The sequence below is a fragment of the Apostichopus japonicus genome, chromosome 16 (genome assembly GCF_037975245.1).
Source record: "Apostichopus japonicus isolate 1M-3 chromosome 16, ASM3797524v1, whole genome shotgun sequence".
In the NCBI taxonomy this organism is placed as follows: domain Eukaryota; kingdom Metazoa; phylum Echinodermata; class Holothuroidea; order Aspidochirotida; family Stichopodidae; genus Apostichopus; species Apostichopus japonicus.
In genome coordinates, this window is record NC_092576.1 from 45,912,224 (window position 1) to 45,929,155 (window position 16,932).

Sequence of the window (16,932 nt, forward strand, 5' to 3'; positions counted from 1 at the left end):
GTGTCATCAGACAGCTCATCCGACGAGGAAGCCACAAAGCAACCACACAGAGGGAAGTCATCTGGTGTGGTAGACAACTCCCCTGTGTCATCAGACAGCTCATCCGACGAGGAAGACACCAAGCAACCACAGAGAGGAAAGTCATCTGGAGTGGTACACAACTCCCCTGTGTCATCAGACAGCTCATCCGACAACTAAGCCACAAAGCAACCACACAGGGGAAAGTCATCTGGTGTGGTAGACAACTCCCCTGTGTCAGCAGACAGCTCATCCAACGAGGAAGCCACAAAGCAACCACACAGAGGAATGTCATCTTGTGTGGTAGACAACTTCCAGGCTGGGTCATTCCATGTCAAATCACCCTCTCCAAAGATTCCCAAATTTTTTGTATGAATGGACCACTTAAAAATAAGCATATTCTAAAAATTTCAGTTGCATTGCATTACAATGGGCCGATTTATCACACTTTGAAATTCCGCAATTTGTCGCCAACATGGCATTTTGACATTTTCTTGACTTTTGAGGTCTCATTTCTCAGCAATTAAACATTCTACTACCTTTTTATTACAGATGCCTATAGAGTCTATCCCATAGAACAAGAAAATAAATAATTAGGCTACAAAAATATTGTCTTGTGGAGTTAGGTCATCTTGAAAGTGTCAAAATATTTGATTTTTTTACTTTTCACTAAAAAATGTGCTATTTTTAGTGATGAATTGCTCCTAAACTTTTGCTTCAGGGTACTTGATTATTTAGGTTATTATGTCTAGCACAAACATTACAAAATAATGATTACAATGCTTTCCTATAATATTTTTGCAAGTTGTGCAACTCTAAAGTTGCTATTTCATGCTGCAATTCAGCATGAGGTAGGGGTTTTGATGCCAATTTTTACCAAAGTAACCATGTTAGAGCTGTCAGGGTTTTATACTTTAATTATAAGTATAAAGTTCTTACACCTAAACAAATTTCAGGGTTCTAGCTGTTTTCAATATTAATTTATGAAGTTGTTAAGCTGCTCCGATGTACAAAAGTGGTCGTCTTTGACGGCCAATAACTCAAAATGCATCATGTTGAAAAAATCTGATAATTTTTTCTGGAAGAGATATAGTACCACCCTGTTTGTACAAAAAATTTCAGGAGGGAGTTTTGCCTTATTTTGAAATAAAAAATCCTCAAAGTTTGGGATTTTTACAAAAAACGTTTTTGCCTCTTTTGATGTTCCACGTGTTTTGAGCCCGGGTATGGTACTTCAAGGTCAATACTATTTTCAATGTACTTGTCTGCTCCTGGTTGAATTCATTTAGTTAGAAGACAATGAATTTCAACCAGTACACACATATGTATGTACAGTGTGTACAGTACATACACTGTACATGGTGTACGGAGTGCCATGAGTGCCAGAATACTATGATTAAACCTAACACTAATATACACACTGTACATATACACCCAGTACAGTGTATGTACAGTACACACTGTACATACATGTATGTACTGGTTGAAATTCATTTTATAGTAAAGTCTTCTAATTCAACCAATTGTATATGTAACTGACAAGTTCTGACAATGTTACTGACAATGTTTATAGTTTCCATGTATTCAATTTTCATAGTCACTGACAATGTTTTTAGTTTCCATGTATTGAATCTTTTTATTGACTTGTGTATTCATGAAATAAGTCAAACCAGTCGTTCAAAGTTGTCTGTCCATTACTTCTGTAAGTGTAAGCCCATGTTGCAATGTGCCCCACAGTGTGTTGCAACGTGCCCCGACGCGGGGAAAGTTGCAACACCCAGAACTATGTCATATCAAGTTTTCTATAACCCAGTGAGATGTATCTATGGATACAATCTTCTGTTCACAGATGGGCAAGGTACTCACCTAACATATGCCCAAACATCAAAACATCAAACATCAAAAGCGAAAAGTGTTGCAACATGCCTCGCTCTCCCCTACTACTAAGCACACATGTGTGAGTCATCCATGGTAGGTCTAAAGCATTGACCAGTGCTGTGGTCTTATACTTACATAGGAATCCATTGCTCCTCTGTGAACCTCCTCAATGGATGCAAGCAGATGAATGGACTGCTGGGTTAACCTTGTACAATCACCTGTAAACTATGAATCATAATGAAATATTGAAGTTTAAAATAAAAGTATGCAAAGTCAAGCATCCCCTAGTAAAGGCATAAAACATTTCATGTAGTGAATGCACTTATCATCTGAAGCTGATTTAGTCTTAACAGTCATCAGGCAGCTGACTTTGTGAAATTATGAACTATAAAGAACAACAGAATGAGCAACAGAAAAACAATAGAATGAACAACCACATGTAGGCTATTCACCATACTGTATAATAGAATGAACAACCACATGTAAGCTATTCACCATACTGTATAACAGAATGAACAACCACATGTAGGCTATTCACCATACTGTATAATAGAATGAACAACCACATGTAAGCTATTCACCATACTGTATAATAGAATGAACAACCACATGTAAGCTATTCACCATACTGTATAATAGAATGAACAACCACATGTAAGCTATTCACCATACTGTATAATAGAATGAACAACCACATGTAAGCTATTCACCATACTGTATAATAGAATGAACAACCACATGTAAGCTATTCACCATACTGTATAACAGAATGAACAACTACATGACAGCTATTCACCATACTGTATAATAGAATGAACAACCACATGTACGCTATTCACCATACTGTAAAACAGAATGAACAACCACATGTCAGATATTCACCATACTGTATAACAGAATGAACAACCACATGTAAGCTATTCACCATACTGTATAACAGAATAAACAACCACATGTCAGATATTCACCATACTGTATAATAGAATGAACAACCACATGTAAGCTATTCACCATACTGTATAATAGAATGAACAACCACATGTAAGCTATTCACCATACTGTATAATAGAATGAACAACCACATGTAAGCTATTCACCATACTGTATAATAGAATGAACAACCACATGTAAGCTATTCACCATACTGTATAACAGAATGAACAACTACATGACAGCTATTCACCATACTGTATAATAGAATGAACAACCACATGTACGCTATTCACCATACTGTAAAACAGAATGAACAACCACATGTCAGATATTCACGATACTGTATAACAGAATGAACAACCACATGTAAGCTATTCACCATACTGTATAACAGAATAAACAACCACATGTCAGATATTCACCATACTGTATAATAGAATGAACAACCACATGTCAGATATTCACCATACTGTATAATAGAATGAACAACCACATGTAAGTTATTCACCATACTGTATAACAGAATGCATGACTATGTGTCACTATTAGTCAGAATGAATAATCCTATAAACAGGAATATTTACTGGACATTCATTGGATGAATTGTCTAATATTACCATAATGCTAAAAGGAAAAGTTTTGACTTACTGCTTCAAATACTGTTAAGGACTTGGCGACGATTTCTGAAGAGCCCTCTATTACCTCTAAAATAACCATATCTTCCTTCCAGTTTAATCTCAGCTTTACCCCGGCAGTAACTGCTCGTGAAGCTAAGACTCTGGTACACTGCTTGAGATTAGCAATGGAGGCCAGACCACAGGAATCCTTGAAAGATTGGCAGGAGGATTGAACTTTGTCACGAAGTTCAAAAGACTCTCTAAAGGGAGCTATTGCATTCTGTAAAAACAATGGACAGGAAATAACAATGTAATCTACAAGGCTCAAATGAATATTAGTATTATGTACAGTAAAAGACTCTTCAATTCCTTACAACCTAGCTGTCTCAACCTTAAAGCTCAGACAGTTGAGAGATCATCACTCTACAAGGATTAAATGTATATTAGTATTATGTACTGTAAAAGACTCATCAATTCCTTTCATCCCAGCTGTCTCAACCTTAAAGCTCAGACAGTTGAGAGATCATCACTCTACAAGGATTAAATGTATATTAGTATTATGTACTGTAAAAGACTCATCAATTCCTTACAACCCAGCTGTCTCAACCTTAAAGCTCAGACAGTTGAGAGATCATCACTCAACAAGGATTAAATGTATATTAGTATTATGTACAGTAAAAGACTCTTCAATTCCTTACAACCCAGCTGTCTCAACCTTAAAGCTCAGACAGTTGAGAGATCATCACTCAACAAGGATTAAATGAAAATTACTAATTTTTACTGGTACTAATTACCTTAAATGTCTCGTCAATTCCTTTCACCCCCACCTGTCTCATCCTGATTCCTTTCTTTGAGTTTTTCATCCTTTTTACTGACATCCCTCTTCTACTCGGCTTCTGTTAACAGGCAAAAGGTAAACAATCGCCAATAAACAAATAATTTTATAACATTAACTACTCTACATAGAACATGTCAATAATATGATATCTGTCAAGTAGCTCACTCATCACTCTACATGCACAATATAACTACTCTACATAGAACATGTCAATAGTATGATATCTGTCAAGTAGCTCACTCATCACTCTACCTGCACAATATAACTACTCTACATAGAACATGTCAATAATATGATATCTGTCAAGTAGCTCACACATCATTCTACCTGCACAATATAACTACTCTACATAGAACATGTCAATAGTATGATATCTGTCAAGTAGCTCACTCATCACTCTACCTGCACAATATAACTACTCTACATAGAACATGTCAATAATATGATATCTGTCAAGTAGCTCACACATCACTCTACCTGCACAATATAACTACTCTACATAGAACATGTCAATAATATGATATCTGTCAAGTAGCTCACACATCACTCTACCTGCACAATATAACTACTCTACATAGAACATGTCAATAATATGATATCTGTCAAGTAGCTCACACATCACTCTACCTGCACAATATAACTACTCTACATAGAACATGTCAATAATATGATATCTGTCAAGTAGCTCACACATCACTCTACCTGCACAATATAACTACTCTACATAGAACATGTCAATAGTATGATATCTGTCAAGTAGCTCACACATCACTCTACCTGCACAATATAACTACTCTACATAGAACATGTCAATAATATGATATCTGTCAAGTAGCTCACTCATCACTCTACCTGCACAATATAACTACTCTACATAGAACATGTCAATAATATGATATCTGTCAAGTAGCTCACACATCACTCTACCTGCACAATATAACTACTCTACATAGAACATGTCAATAATATGATATCTGTCAAGTAGCTCACACATCACTCTACCTGCACAATATAACTACTCTACATAGAACATGTCAATAATATGATATCTGTCAAGTAGCTCACACATCACTCTACCTGCACAATAAAACTACTCTACATAGAACATGTCAATAATATGATATCTGTCAAGTAGCTCACACATCACTCTACCTGCACAATATAACTACTCTACATAGAACATGTCAATAATATGATATCTGTCAAGTAGCTCACTCATCACTCTACCTGCACAATATAACTACTCTACATAGAACATGTCAATAATATGATATCTGTCAAGTAGCTCACACATCACTCTACCTGCACAATATAACTACTCTACATAGAACATGTCAATAATATGATATCTGTCAAGTAGCTCACACATCACTCTACCTGCACAATATAACTACTCTACATAGAACATGTCAATAGTATGATATCTGTCAAGTAGCTCACTCATCACTCTACCTGCACAATATAACTACTCTACATAGAACATGTCAATAATATGATATCTGTCAAGTAGCTCACACATCATTCTACCTGCACAATATAACTACTCTACATAGAACATGTCAATAGTATGATATCTGTCAAGTAGCTCACTCATCACTCTACCTGCACAATATAACTACTCTACATAGAACATGTCAATAATATGATATCTGTCAAGTAGCTCACACATCACTCTACCTGCACAATATAACTACTCTACATAGAACATGTCAATAATATGATATCTGTCAAGTAGCTCACACATCATTCTACCTGCACAATATAACTACTCTACATAGAACATGTCAATAGTATGATATCTGTCAAGTAGCTCACTCATCACTCTACCTGCACAATATAACTACTCTACATAGAACATGTCAATAATATGATATCTGTCAAGTAGCTCACACATCACTCTACCTGCACAATATAACTACTCTACATAGAACATGTCAATAATATGATATCTGTCAAGTAGCTCACACATCACTCTACCTGCACAATATAACTACTCTACATAGAACATGTCAATAATATGATATCTGTCAAGTAGCTCACTCATCACTCTACCTGCACAATATAACTACTCTACATAGAACATGTCAATAATATGATATCTGTCAAGTAGCTCACACATCACTCTACCTGCACAATATAACTACTCTACATAGAACATGTCAATAATATGATATCTGTCAAGTAGCTCACACATCATTCTACCTGCACAATATAACTACTCTACATAGAACATGTCAATAGTATGATATCTGTCAAGTAGCTCACTCATCACTCTACCTGCACAATATAACTACTCTACATAGAACATGTCAATAATATGATATCTGTCAAGTAGATCACTCATCACTCTACCTGCACAATATAACTACTCTACATAGAACATGTCAATAACATGATATCTGTCAAGTAGCTCACACATCACTCTACCTGCACAATATAACTACTCTACATAGAACATGTCAATAATATGATATCTGTCAAGTAGCTCACACATCATTCTACCTGCACAATATAACTACTCTGCATAGAACATGTCAATAATATGATATCTGTCAAGTAGCTCACTCATCACTCTACCTGCACAATATAACTACTCTGCATAGAACATGTCAATAATATGATATCTGTCAAGTAGCTAACACATCACTCTACCTGTACAATATAACTACTCTACATAGAACATGCCAATAATATGTTATCTGTCAAGTAGCTCACACATCATTCTACCTGCACAATATAACTACTCTACATAGAACATGTCAATAATATGATATCTGTCAAGTAGCTCACTCATCACTCTACCTGCACAATATAACTACTCTACATAGAACATGTCAATAATATGATATCTGTCAAGTAGCTCACACATCATTCTACCTGCACAATATAACTACTCTACATAGAACATGTCAATAATATGATATCTGTCAAGTAGCTCACACATCACTCTACCTGCACAATATAACTACTCTACATAGAACATATCAATAATATGATATCTGTCAAGTAGCTCACACATCACTCTACCTGCACAATATAACTACTCTACATAGAACATGTCAATAATATGATATCTGTCAAGTAGCTCACTCATCACTCTACCTGCACAATATAACTACTCTACATAGAACATGTCAATAGTATGATATCTGTCAAGTAGCTCACTCATCACTCTACCTGCACAATAAAACTACTCTACATAAAACATGTCAATAATATGATATCTGTCAAGTAGCTCACACATCACTCTACCTGCACAATATAACTACTCTGCATAGAACATGTCAATAATATGATATCTGTCAAGTAGCTCACACATCATTCTACCTGCACAATATAACTACTCTACATAGAACATGTCAATAGTATGATATCTGTCAAGTAGCTCACTCATCACTCTACCTGCACAATATAACTACTCTACATAGAACATGTCAATAATATGATATCTGTCAAGTAGCTCACTCATCACTCTACCTGCACAATATAACTACTCTACATAGAACATGTCAATAATATGATATCTGTCAAGTAGCTCACACATCACTCTACCTGCACAATATAACTACTCTGCATAGAACATGTCAATAATATGATATCTGTCAAGTAGCTCACACATCACTCTACCTACACAATATAACTACTCTACATAGAACATGTCAATAATATGATATCTGTCAAGTAGCTCACACATCATTCTACCTGCACAATATAACTACTCTACATAGAACATGTCAATTATATGATATCTGTCAAGTAGCTCACACATCACTCTACCTGCACAATATAACTACTCTACATAGAACATATCAATAATATGATATCTGTCAAGTAGCTCACTCATCACTCTACCTGCACAATATAACTACTCTACATAGAACATGTCAATAATATGATATCTGTCAAGTAGCTAACACATCACTCTACCTGTACAATATAACTACTCTACATAGAACATGCCAATAATATGTTATCTGTCAAGTAGCTCACACATCATTCTACCTGCACAATATAACTACTCTACATAGAACATGTCAATAATATGATATCTGTCAAGTAGCTCACTCATCACTCTACCTGCACAATATAACTACTCTACATAGAACATGTCAATAATATGATATCTGTCAAGTAGCTCACACATCATTCTACCTGCACAATATAACTACTCTACATAGAACATGTCAATAATATGATATCTGTCAAGTAGCTCACACATCACTCTACCTGCACAATATAACTACTCTACATAGAACATATCAATAATATGATATCTGTCAAGTAGCTCACACATCACTCTACCTGCACAATATAACTACTCTACATAGAACATGTCAATAATATGATATCTGTCAAGTAGCTCACTCATCACTCTACCTGCACAATATAACTACTCTACATAGAACATGTCAATAGTATGATATCTGTCAAGTAGCTCACTCATCACTCTACCTGCACAATAAAACTACTCTACATAAAACATGTCAATAATATGATATCTGTCAAGTAGCTCACACATCACTCTACCTGCACAATATAACTACTCTGCATAGAACATGTCAATAATATGATATCTGTCAAGTAGCTCACACATCATTCTACCTGCACAATATAACTACTCTACATAGAACATGTCAATAGTATGATATCTGTCAAGTAGCTCACTCATCACTCTACCTGCACAATATAACTACTCTACATAGAACATGTCAATAATATGATATCTGTCAAGTAGCTCACTCATCACTCTACCTGCACAATATAACTACTCTACATAGAACATGTCAATAATATGATATCTGTCAAGTAGCTCACACATCACTCTACCTGCACAATATAACTACTCTGCATAGAACATGTCAATAATATGATATCTGTCAAGTAGCTCACACATCACTCTACCTACACAATATAACTACTCTACATAGAACATGTCAATAATATGATATCTGTCAAGTAGCTCACACATCATTCTACCTGCACAATATAACTACTCTACATAGAACATGTCAATTATATGATATCTGTCAAGTAGCTCACACATCACTCTACCTGCACAATATAACTACTCTACATAGAACATGTCAATAATATGATATCTGTCAAGTAGCTCACACATCACTCTACCTGCACAATATAACTACTCTGCATAGAACATGTCAATAATATGATATCTGTCAAGTAGCTCACACATCACTCTACCTGCACAATATAACTACTCTACATAGAACATGTCAATAATATGATATCTGTCCAGTAGCTCACACATCACTCTACCTGCACAATATAACTACTCTGCATAGAACATGTCAATAATATGATATCTGTCAAGTAGCTCACACATCACTCTACCTGCACAATATAACTACTCTACATAGAACATGTCAATAGTATGATATCTGTCAAGTAGCTCACTCATCACTCTACATGCACAATATAACTACTCTACATAGAACATGTCAATAATATGATATCTGTCAAGTAGCTCACTCATCACTCTACCTGCACAATATAACTACTCTACATAGAACATGTCAATAATATGATATCTGTCAAGTAGCTCACATATCACTCTACATGCACAATATAACTACTCTACATAGAACATGTCAATAATATGATATCTGTCAAGTAGCTCACTCATCACTCTACCTGCACAATATAACTACTCTACATAGAATATGTCAATAATATGATATCTAACACATCACTCTACCTGCACAATATAACTTCTCTACATAGAACATGTCAATAATATGATATCTGTCAAGTAGCTCACACATCACTCTACCTGCACAATATAACTACTCTACATCGAACATGTCAATAATATGATATCTGTCAAGTAGCTCACACATCACTCTACCTGCACAATATAACTACTCTACATAGAACATGTCAATAGTATGATATCTGTCAACTAGCTCACTCATCACTCTACATGCACAATATAACTACTCTACATAGAACATGTCAATAATATGATATCTGTCAAGTAGCTCACTCATCACTCTACCTGCACAATATAACTACTCTACATAGAACATGTCAATAATATGATATCTGTCAAGTAGCTCACACATCACTCTACCTGCACAATATAACTACTCTACATAGAACATGTCAATTATATGATATCTGTCAAGTAGCTCACACATCACTCTACCTGCACAATATAACTACTCTACATAGAACATGTCAATAATATGATATCTGTCAAGTAGCTCACACATCACTCTACCTGCACAATATAACTACTCTACATAGAACATGTCAATAATATGATATCTGTCAAGTAGCTCACACATCACTCTACCTGCACAATATAACTACTCTACATAGAACATGTCAATAATATGATATCTGTCAAGTAGCTCACACATCACTCTACCTGCACAATATAACTACTCTACATAGAACATGTCAATTATATGATATCTGTCAAGTAGCTCACACATCACTCTACCTGCACAATAAAACTACTCTACATAGAACATGTCAATAATATGATATCTGTCAAGTAGCTCACACATCACTCTACCTGCACAATAAAACTACTCTACATAGAACATGTCCATAATATGATATCTGTCAAGTAGCTCACTCATCACTCTACCTGCACAATATAACTACTCTACATAGAACATGTCCATAATATGATATCTGTCAAGTAGCTCACACATCACTCTACCTGCACAATATAACTACTCTACATAGAACATGTCAATAATATGATATCTGTCAAGTAGCTCACACATCACTCTACCTGCACAATATAACTACTCTACATAGAACATGTCAATAATATGATATCTGTCAAGTAGCTCACACATCACTCTACCTGCACAATATAACTACTCTACATAGAACATGTCAATAATATGATATCTGTCAAGTAGCTCACTCATCACTCTACCTGCACAATATAACTACTCTACATAGAACATGTCAATAATATGATATCTGTCAAGTAGCTCACACATCACTCTACCTGCACAATATAACTACTCTACATAGAACATGTCAATTATATGATATCTGTCAAGTAGCTCACACATCACTCTACCTGCACAATATAACTACTCTACATAGAACATGTCAATAATATGATATCTGTCAAGTAGCTCACACATCACTCTACCTGCACAATAAAACTACTCTACATAGAACATGTCAATAATATGATATCTGTCAAGTAGCTCACTCATCACTCTACCTGCACAATATAACTACTCTACATAGAACATGTCAATAATATGATATCTGTCAAGTAGCTCACACATCACTCTACCTGCACAATATAACTAACTCTACATAGAACATGTCAATAATATGATATCTGTCAAGTAGCTCACACATCACTCTACCTGCACAATATAACTACTCTACATAGAACATGTCAATAATATGATATCTGTCAAGTAGCTCACACATCACTCTACCTGCACAATATAACTACTCTACATCGAACATGTCAATAATATGATATCTGTGAAGTAGCTCACACATCACTCTACCTGCACAATATAACTACTCTACATAGAACATGTCAATAATATGATATCTGTGAAGTAGCTCACACATCACTCTACCTGCACAATATAACTACTCTACATAGAACATGTCAATAATATGATATCTGTCAAGTAGCTCACTCATCACTCTACCTGCACAATATAACTACTCTACATAGAACATGTCAATAATATGATATCTGTCCAGTAGCTCACACATCACTCTACCTGCACAATATAACTACTCTACATCGAACATGTCAATAATATGATATCTGTCAAGTAGCTCACACATCACTCTACCTGCACAATATAACTACTCTACATAGAACATGTCAATAATATGATATCTGTCCAGTAGCTCACACATCACTCTACCTGCACAATATAACTACTCTACATAGAACATGTCAATAATATGTTATTTGCAGCTAGTTCACAAACTACTCTTCCTGTGCATGACAGGAGTTATTTGTACACCTACCCCTCCTCCTCGTTTGTTGGTGATAGCAATGTGGACGAACAATGAAGCTGGGGCTAGGCTCTCACCAGTGTTGGACAGAAGTGTAAAATGGCGATAACCTGTAAAGTGACACAACAGGATATTCATTATTTTGCTTCAATACAGTACTAAGCAAACCTGGTTGTACACATTCATACAACACATGTCTTCATTTGCTTCAATACAATATTAATCATACCTGGTTGTAGACATAAATGCGCTATGTGTGTTTATTTGTTTCACTGCAGTACTAAGCATACCTGGTTGTAGATATTTATACAGTACATGTGTTTGTTTGCTTCACTACAGTACTAAGCATACCAGGTTGTAGACATTAATACAGTATGTGTGTTTGTTTGCTTCACTGCGGACTAAGCATACCTGGTTGTAGACATTAATACAGTAGGTGTGTTTGTTTGCTTCACTGCAGTACTAAGAATACCTTGTTGTAGACATTAATACAGAATGTGTGTTTGCTTCACTACAGTACTAAGCATACCTGTTTGTAGACATTTATACAGTATGTGTGTTTGTTTGCTTCACTGCAGTACTAAGCATACCTGGTTGTAGACATTAATACAGAATGTGTGTTTGCTTCACTACAGTACTAAGCATACCTGGTTCTAGACATTAATACAGTACGTGTGTTTGTTTGCTTCACTGCAGTACTAAGCATACCTGGTTGTAGACATTAATACAGTATGTGTGTTTGTTTGCTTCACTACAGTACTAAGCATTCCTGGTTGTAGACATTAATACAGTATGTGTGTTTGTTTGCTTCACTACAGTACTAAGCATTCCTGGTTGTAGACATTAATACAGTATGTGTGTTTGTTTGCTTCAATGCAGTACTAAGCAAACCTGGTTCTAGACATTAATACAGTATGTGTGTTTGTTTGCTTCACTACAGTACTAAGCATACCTGGTTGTAGACATTAATACAGTATGTGTGTTTGTTTGCTTCAATGCAGTACTAAGCAAACCTGGTTCTAGACATTAATACAGTATGTGTGTTTGCTTCACTACAGTACTAAGCATACCTGTTTGTAGACATTTATACAGTATGTGTGTTTGTTTGCTTCAATGCAGTACTAAGCATACCTGGTTGTAGACATTAATACAGTAGGTGTGTTTGTTTGCTTTACTGCAGTACTAAGCATACCTGGTTGTAGACATTTATACAGTATGTGTGTTTGTTTGCTTCACTGCAGTACTAAGCATACCTGGTTGTAGACATTAATACAGTATGTGTGTTTGCTTCACTACAGTACTAAGCATACCTGTTTGTAGACATTTATACAGTATGTGTGTTTGTTTGCTTCAATGCAGTACTAAGCATACCTGGTTGTAGACATTAATACAGTAGGTGTGTTTGTTTGCTTTACTGCAGTACTAAGCATACCTGGTTGTAGACATTTATACAGTATGTGTGTTTGTTTGCTTCACTGCAGTACTAAGCATACCTGGTTGTAGACATTAATACAGTATGTGTGTTTGTTTGCTTCACTGCAGTACTAAGCACACCTGGTTCTAGACATTAATACAGTATGTGTGTTTGTTTGCTTCACTGCAGTACTAAGCATACCTGGTTGTAGACATTAATACAGTAGGTATGTTTGTTTGCTTCACTGCAGTACTAAGCATACCTGGTTGTAGACATTAATACAGTATGTGTGTTTGTTTGCTTCAATGCAGTACTAAGCACACCTGGTTCTAGACATTAATACAGTATGTGTGTTTGTTTGCTTCAATGCAGTACTAAGCACACCTGGTTCTAGACATTAATACAGTACGTGTGTTTGTTTCCTTCAATGCAGTACTAAGCATACCTGGTTGTAGACATTAATACAGTAGGTATGTTTGTTTGCTTCACTGCAGTACTAAGCATACCTGGTTGTAGACATTAATACAGTAGGTATGTTTGTTTGCTTCACTGCAGTACTAAGCATACCTGGTTGTAGACATTAATACAGTATGTGTGTTTGTTTGCTTCAATGCAGTACTAAGCACACCTGGTTCTAGACATTAATACAGTATGTGTGTTTGTTTGCTTCACTACAGTACTAAGCACACCTGGTTCTAGACATTAATACAGTACGTGTGTTTGTTTGCTTCACTGCAGTACTAAGCATACCTGGTTGTAGACATTAATACAGTACGTGTGTTTGTTTGCTTCACTGCAGTACTAAGCATACCTGGTTGTAGACATTAATACAGTATGTGTGTTTGTTTGCTTCACTACAGTACTAAGCCTTTCCTGGTTGTAGACATTAATACAGTATGTGTGTTTGTTTGCTTCACTACAGTACTAAGCATACCTCGTTGTAGACATTAATACAGTAGGTGTGTTTGTTTGCTTCACTGCAGTACTAAGCATACCTGGTTGTAGACATTAATACAGTAGGTGTGTTTGTTTGCTTTACTGCAGTATTAAGCATACCTGGTTGTAGACATTTATACAGTATGTGTGTTTGTTTGCTTCACTACAGTACTAAGCATACCTGGTTGTAGACATTAATACAGTACGTGTGTTTGTTTGCTTCACTGCAGTACTAAGCATACCTGGTTGTAGACATTAATACAGTATGTGTGTTTGTTTGCTTCACTGCAGTACTAAGCATACCTGGTTGTAGACATTAATACAGTACGTGTGTTTGTTTGCTTCACTGCAGTACTAAGCATACCTGGTTGTAGACATTAATACAGTATGTGTGTTTGTTTGCTTCACTGCAGTACTAAGCATACCTGGTTCTAGACATTAATACAGTATGTGTGTTTGTTTGCTTCACTACAGTACTAAGAATACCTGGTTGTAGACATTAATACAGAATGTGTGTTTGCTTCACTACAGTACTAAGCACACCTGGTTCTAGACATTAATACAGTATGTGTGTTTGTTTGCTTCACTACAGTACTAAGCATTCCTGGTTGTAGACATTAATACAGTATGTGTGTTTGTTTGCTTCACTACAGTACTAAAAATACCTGGTTGTAGACATTAATACAGTATGTGTGTTTGTTTGCTTCAATGCAGTACTAAGCACACCTGGTTCTAGACATTAATACAGTATGTGTGTTTGTTTGCTTCAATGCAGTACTAAGCACATCTGGTTCTAGACATTAATACAGTATGTGTGTTTGTTTGCTTCAATGCAGTACTAAGCATACCTGGTTCTAGACATTAATACAGTATGTGTGTTTGTTTGCTTCACTGCAGTACTAAGCATACCTGGTTGTAGACATTAATACAGTAGGTATGTTTGTTTGCTTCACTGCAGTACTAAGCATACCTGGTTGTAGACATTAATACAGTAGGTATGTTTGTTTGCTTCACTGCAGTACTAAGCATACCTGGTTGTAGACATTAATACAGTATGTGTGTTTGTTTGCTTCAATGCAGTACTAAGCACACCTGGTTCTAGACATTAATACAGTATGTGTGTTTGTTTGCTTCACTACAGTACTAAGAATACCTGGTTGTAGACATTAATACAGTATGTGTGTTTGTTTGCTTCAATGCAGTACTAAGCACACCTGGTTCTAGACATTAATACAGTATGTGTGTTTGTTTGCTTCACTACAGTACTAAGCACACCTGGTTCTAGACATTAATACAGTACGTGTGTTTGTTTGCTTCACTGCAGTACTAAGCATACCTGGTTGTAGACATTAATACAGTACGTGTGTTTGTTTGCTTCACTGCAGTACTAAGCATACCTGGTTGTAGACATTAATACAGTATGTGTGTTTGTTTGCTTCACTACAGTACTAAGCATTCCTGGTTGTAGACATTAATACAGTATGTGTGTTTGTTTGCTTCACTACAGTACTAAGCATACCTCGTTGTAGACATTAATACAGTAGGTGTGTTTGTTTGCTTCACTGCAGTACTAAGCATACCTGGTTGTAGACATTAATACAGTAGGTGTGTTTGTTTGCTTTACTGCAGTATTAAGCATACCTGGTTGTAGACATTTATACAGTATGTGTGTTTGTTTCCTTCACTACAGTACTAAGCACACCTGGTTCTAGACATTAAAACAGTACGTGTGTTTGTTTGCTTCACTGCAGTACTAAGCATACCTGGTTGTAGACATTAATACAGTATGTGTGTTTGTTTGCTTCACTGCAGTACTAAGCATACCTGGTTGTAGACATTAATACAGTACGTGTGTTTGTTTGCTTCACTGCAGTACTAAGCATACCTGGTTGTAGACATTAATACAGTATGTGTGTTTGTTTGCTTCACTGCAGTACTAAGCATACCTGGTTCTAGACATTAATACAGTATGTGTGTTTGTTTGCTTCACTACAGTACTAAGAATACCTGGTTGTAGACATTAATACAGAATGTGTGTTTGCTTCACTACAGTACTAAGCACACCTGGTTCTAGACATTAATACAGTATGTGTGTTTGTTTGCTTCACTACAGTACTAAGCATTCCTGGTTGTAGACATTAATACAGTATGTGTGTTTGTTTGCTTCACTACAGTACTAAAAATACCTGGTTGTAGACATTAATACAGTATGTGTGTTTGTTTGCTTCAATGCAGTACTAAGCACACCTGGTTCTAGACATTAATACAGTATGTGTGTTTGTTTGCTTCAATGCAGTACTAAGCACACCTGG

At 35.8% G+C, this 16,932-nt stretch overlaps 1 protein-coding gene across 3 annotated transcripts in view; it reads right to left on the minus strand.

The window, feature by feature from the left end:
* LOC139983787 (inactive phospholipase C-like protein 2) overlaps positions 1-16,932 on the minus strand; it is a 90,190-nt gene that overhangs the window by 7,010 nt on the left and 66,248 nt on the right. For all 3 annotated transcript variants that reach the window (XM_071997562.1, XM_071997564.1, XM_071997563.1), the window contains 4 exons: positions 12,283-12,380; positions 4,241-4,342; positions 3,478-3,726; positions 2,032-2,121 (listed from right to left, as the gene is read on the minus strand). In XM_071997562.1, the coding sequence (XP_071853663.1) occupies positions 2,032-2,121; positions 3,478-3,726; positions 4,241-4,342; positions 12,283-12,380 (539 nt within the window). The remainder of the gene's footprint in view (positions 1-2,031; positions 2,122-3,477; positions 3,727-4,240; positions 4,343-12,282; positions 12,381-16,932) is intronic.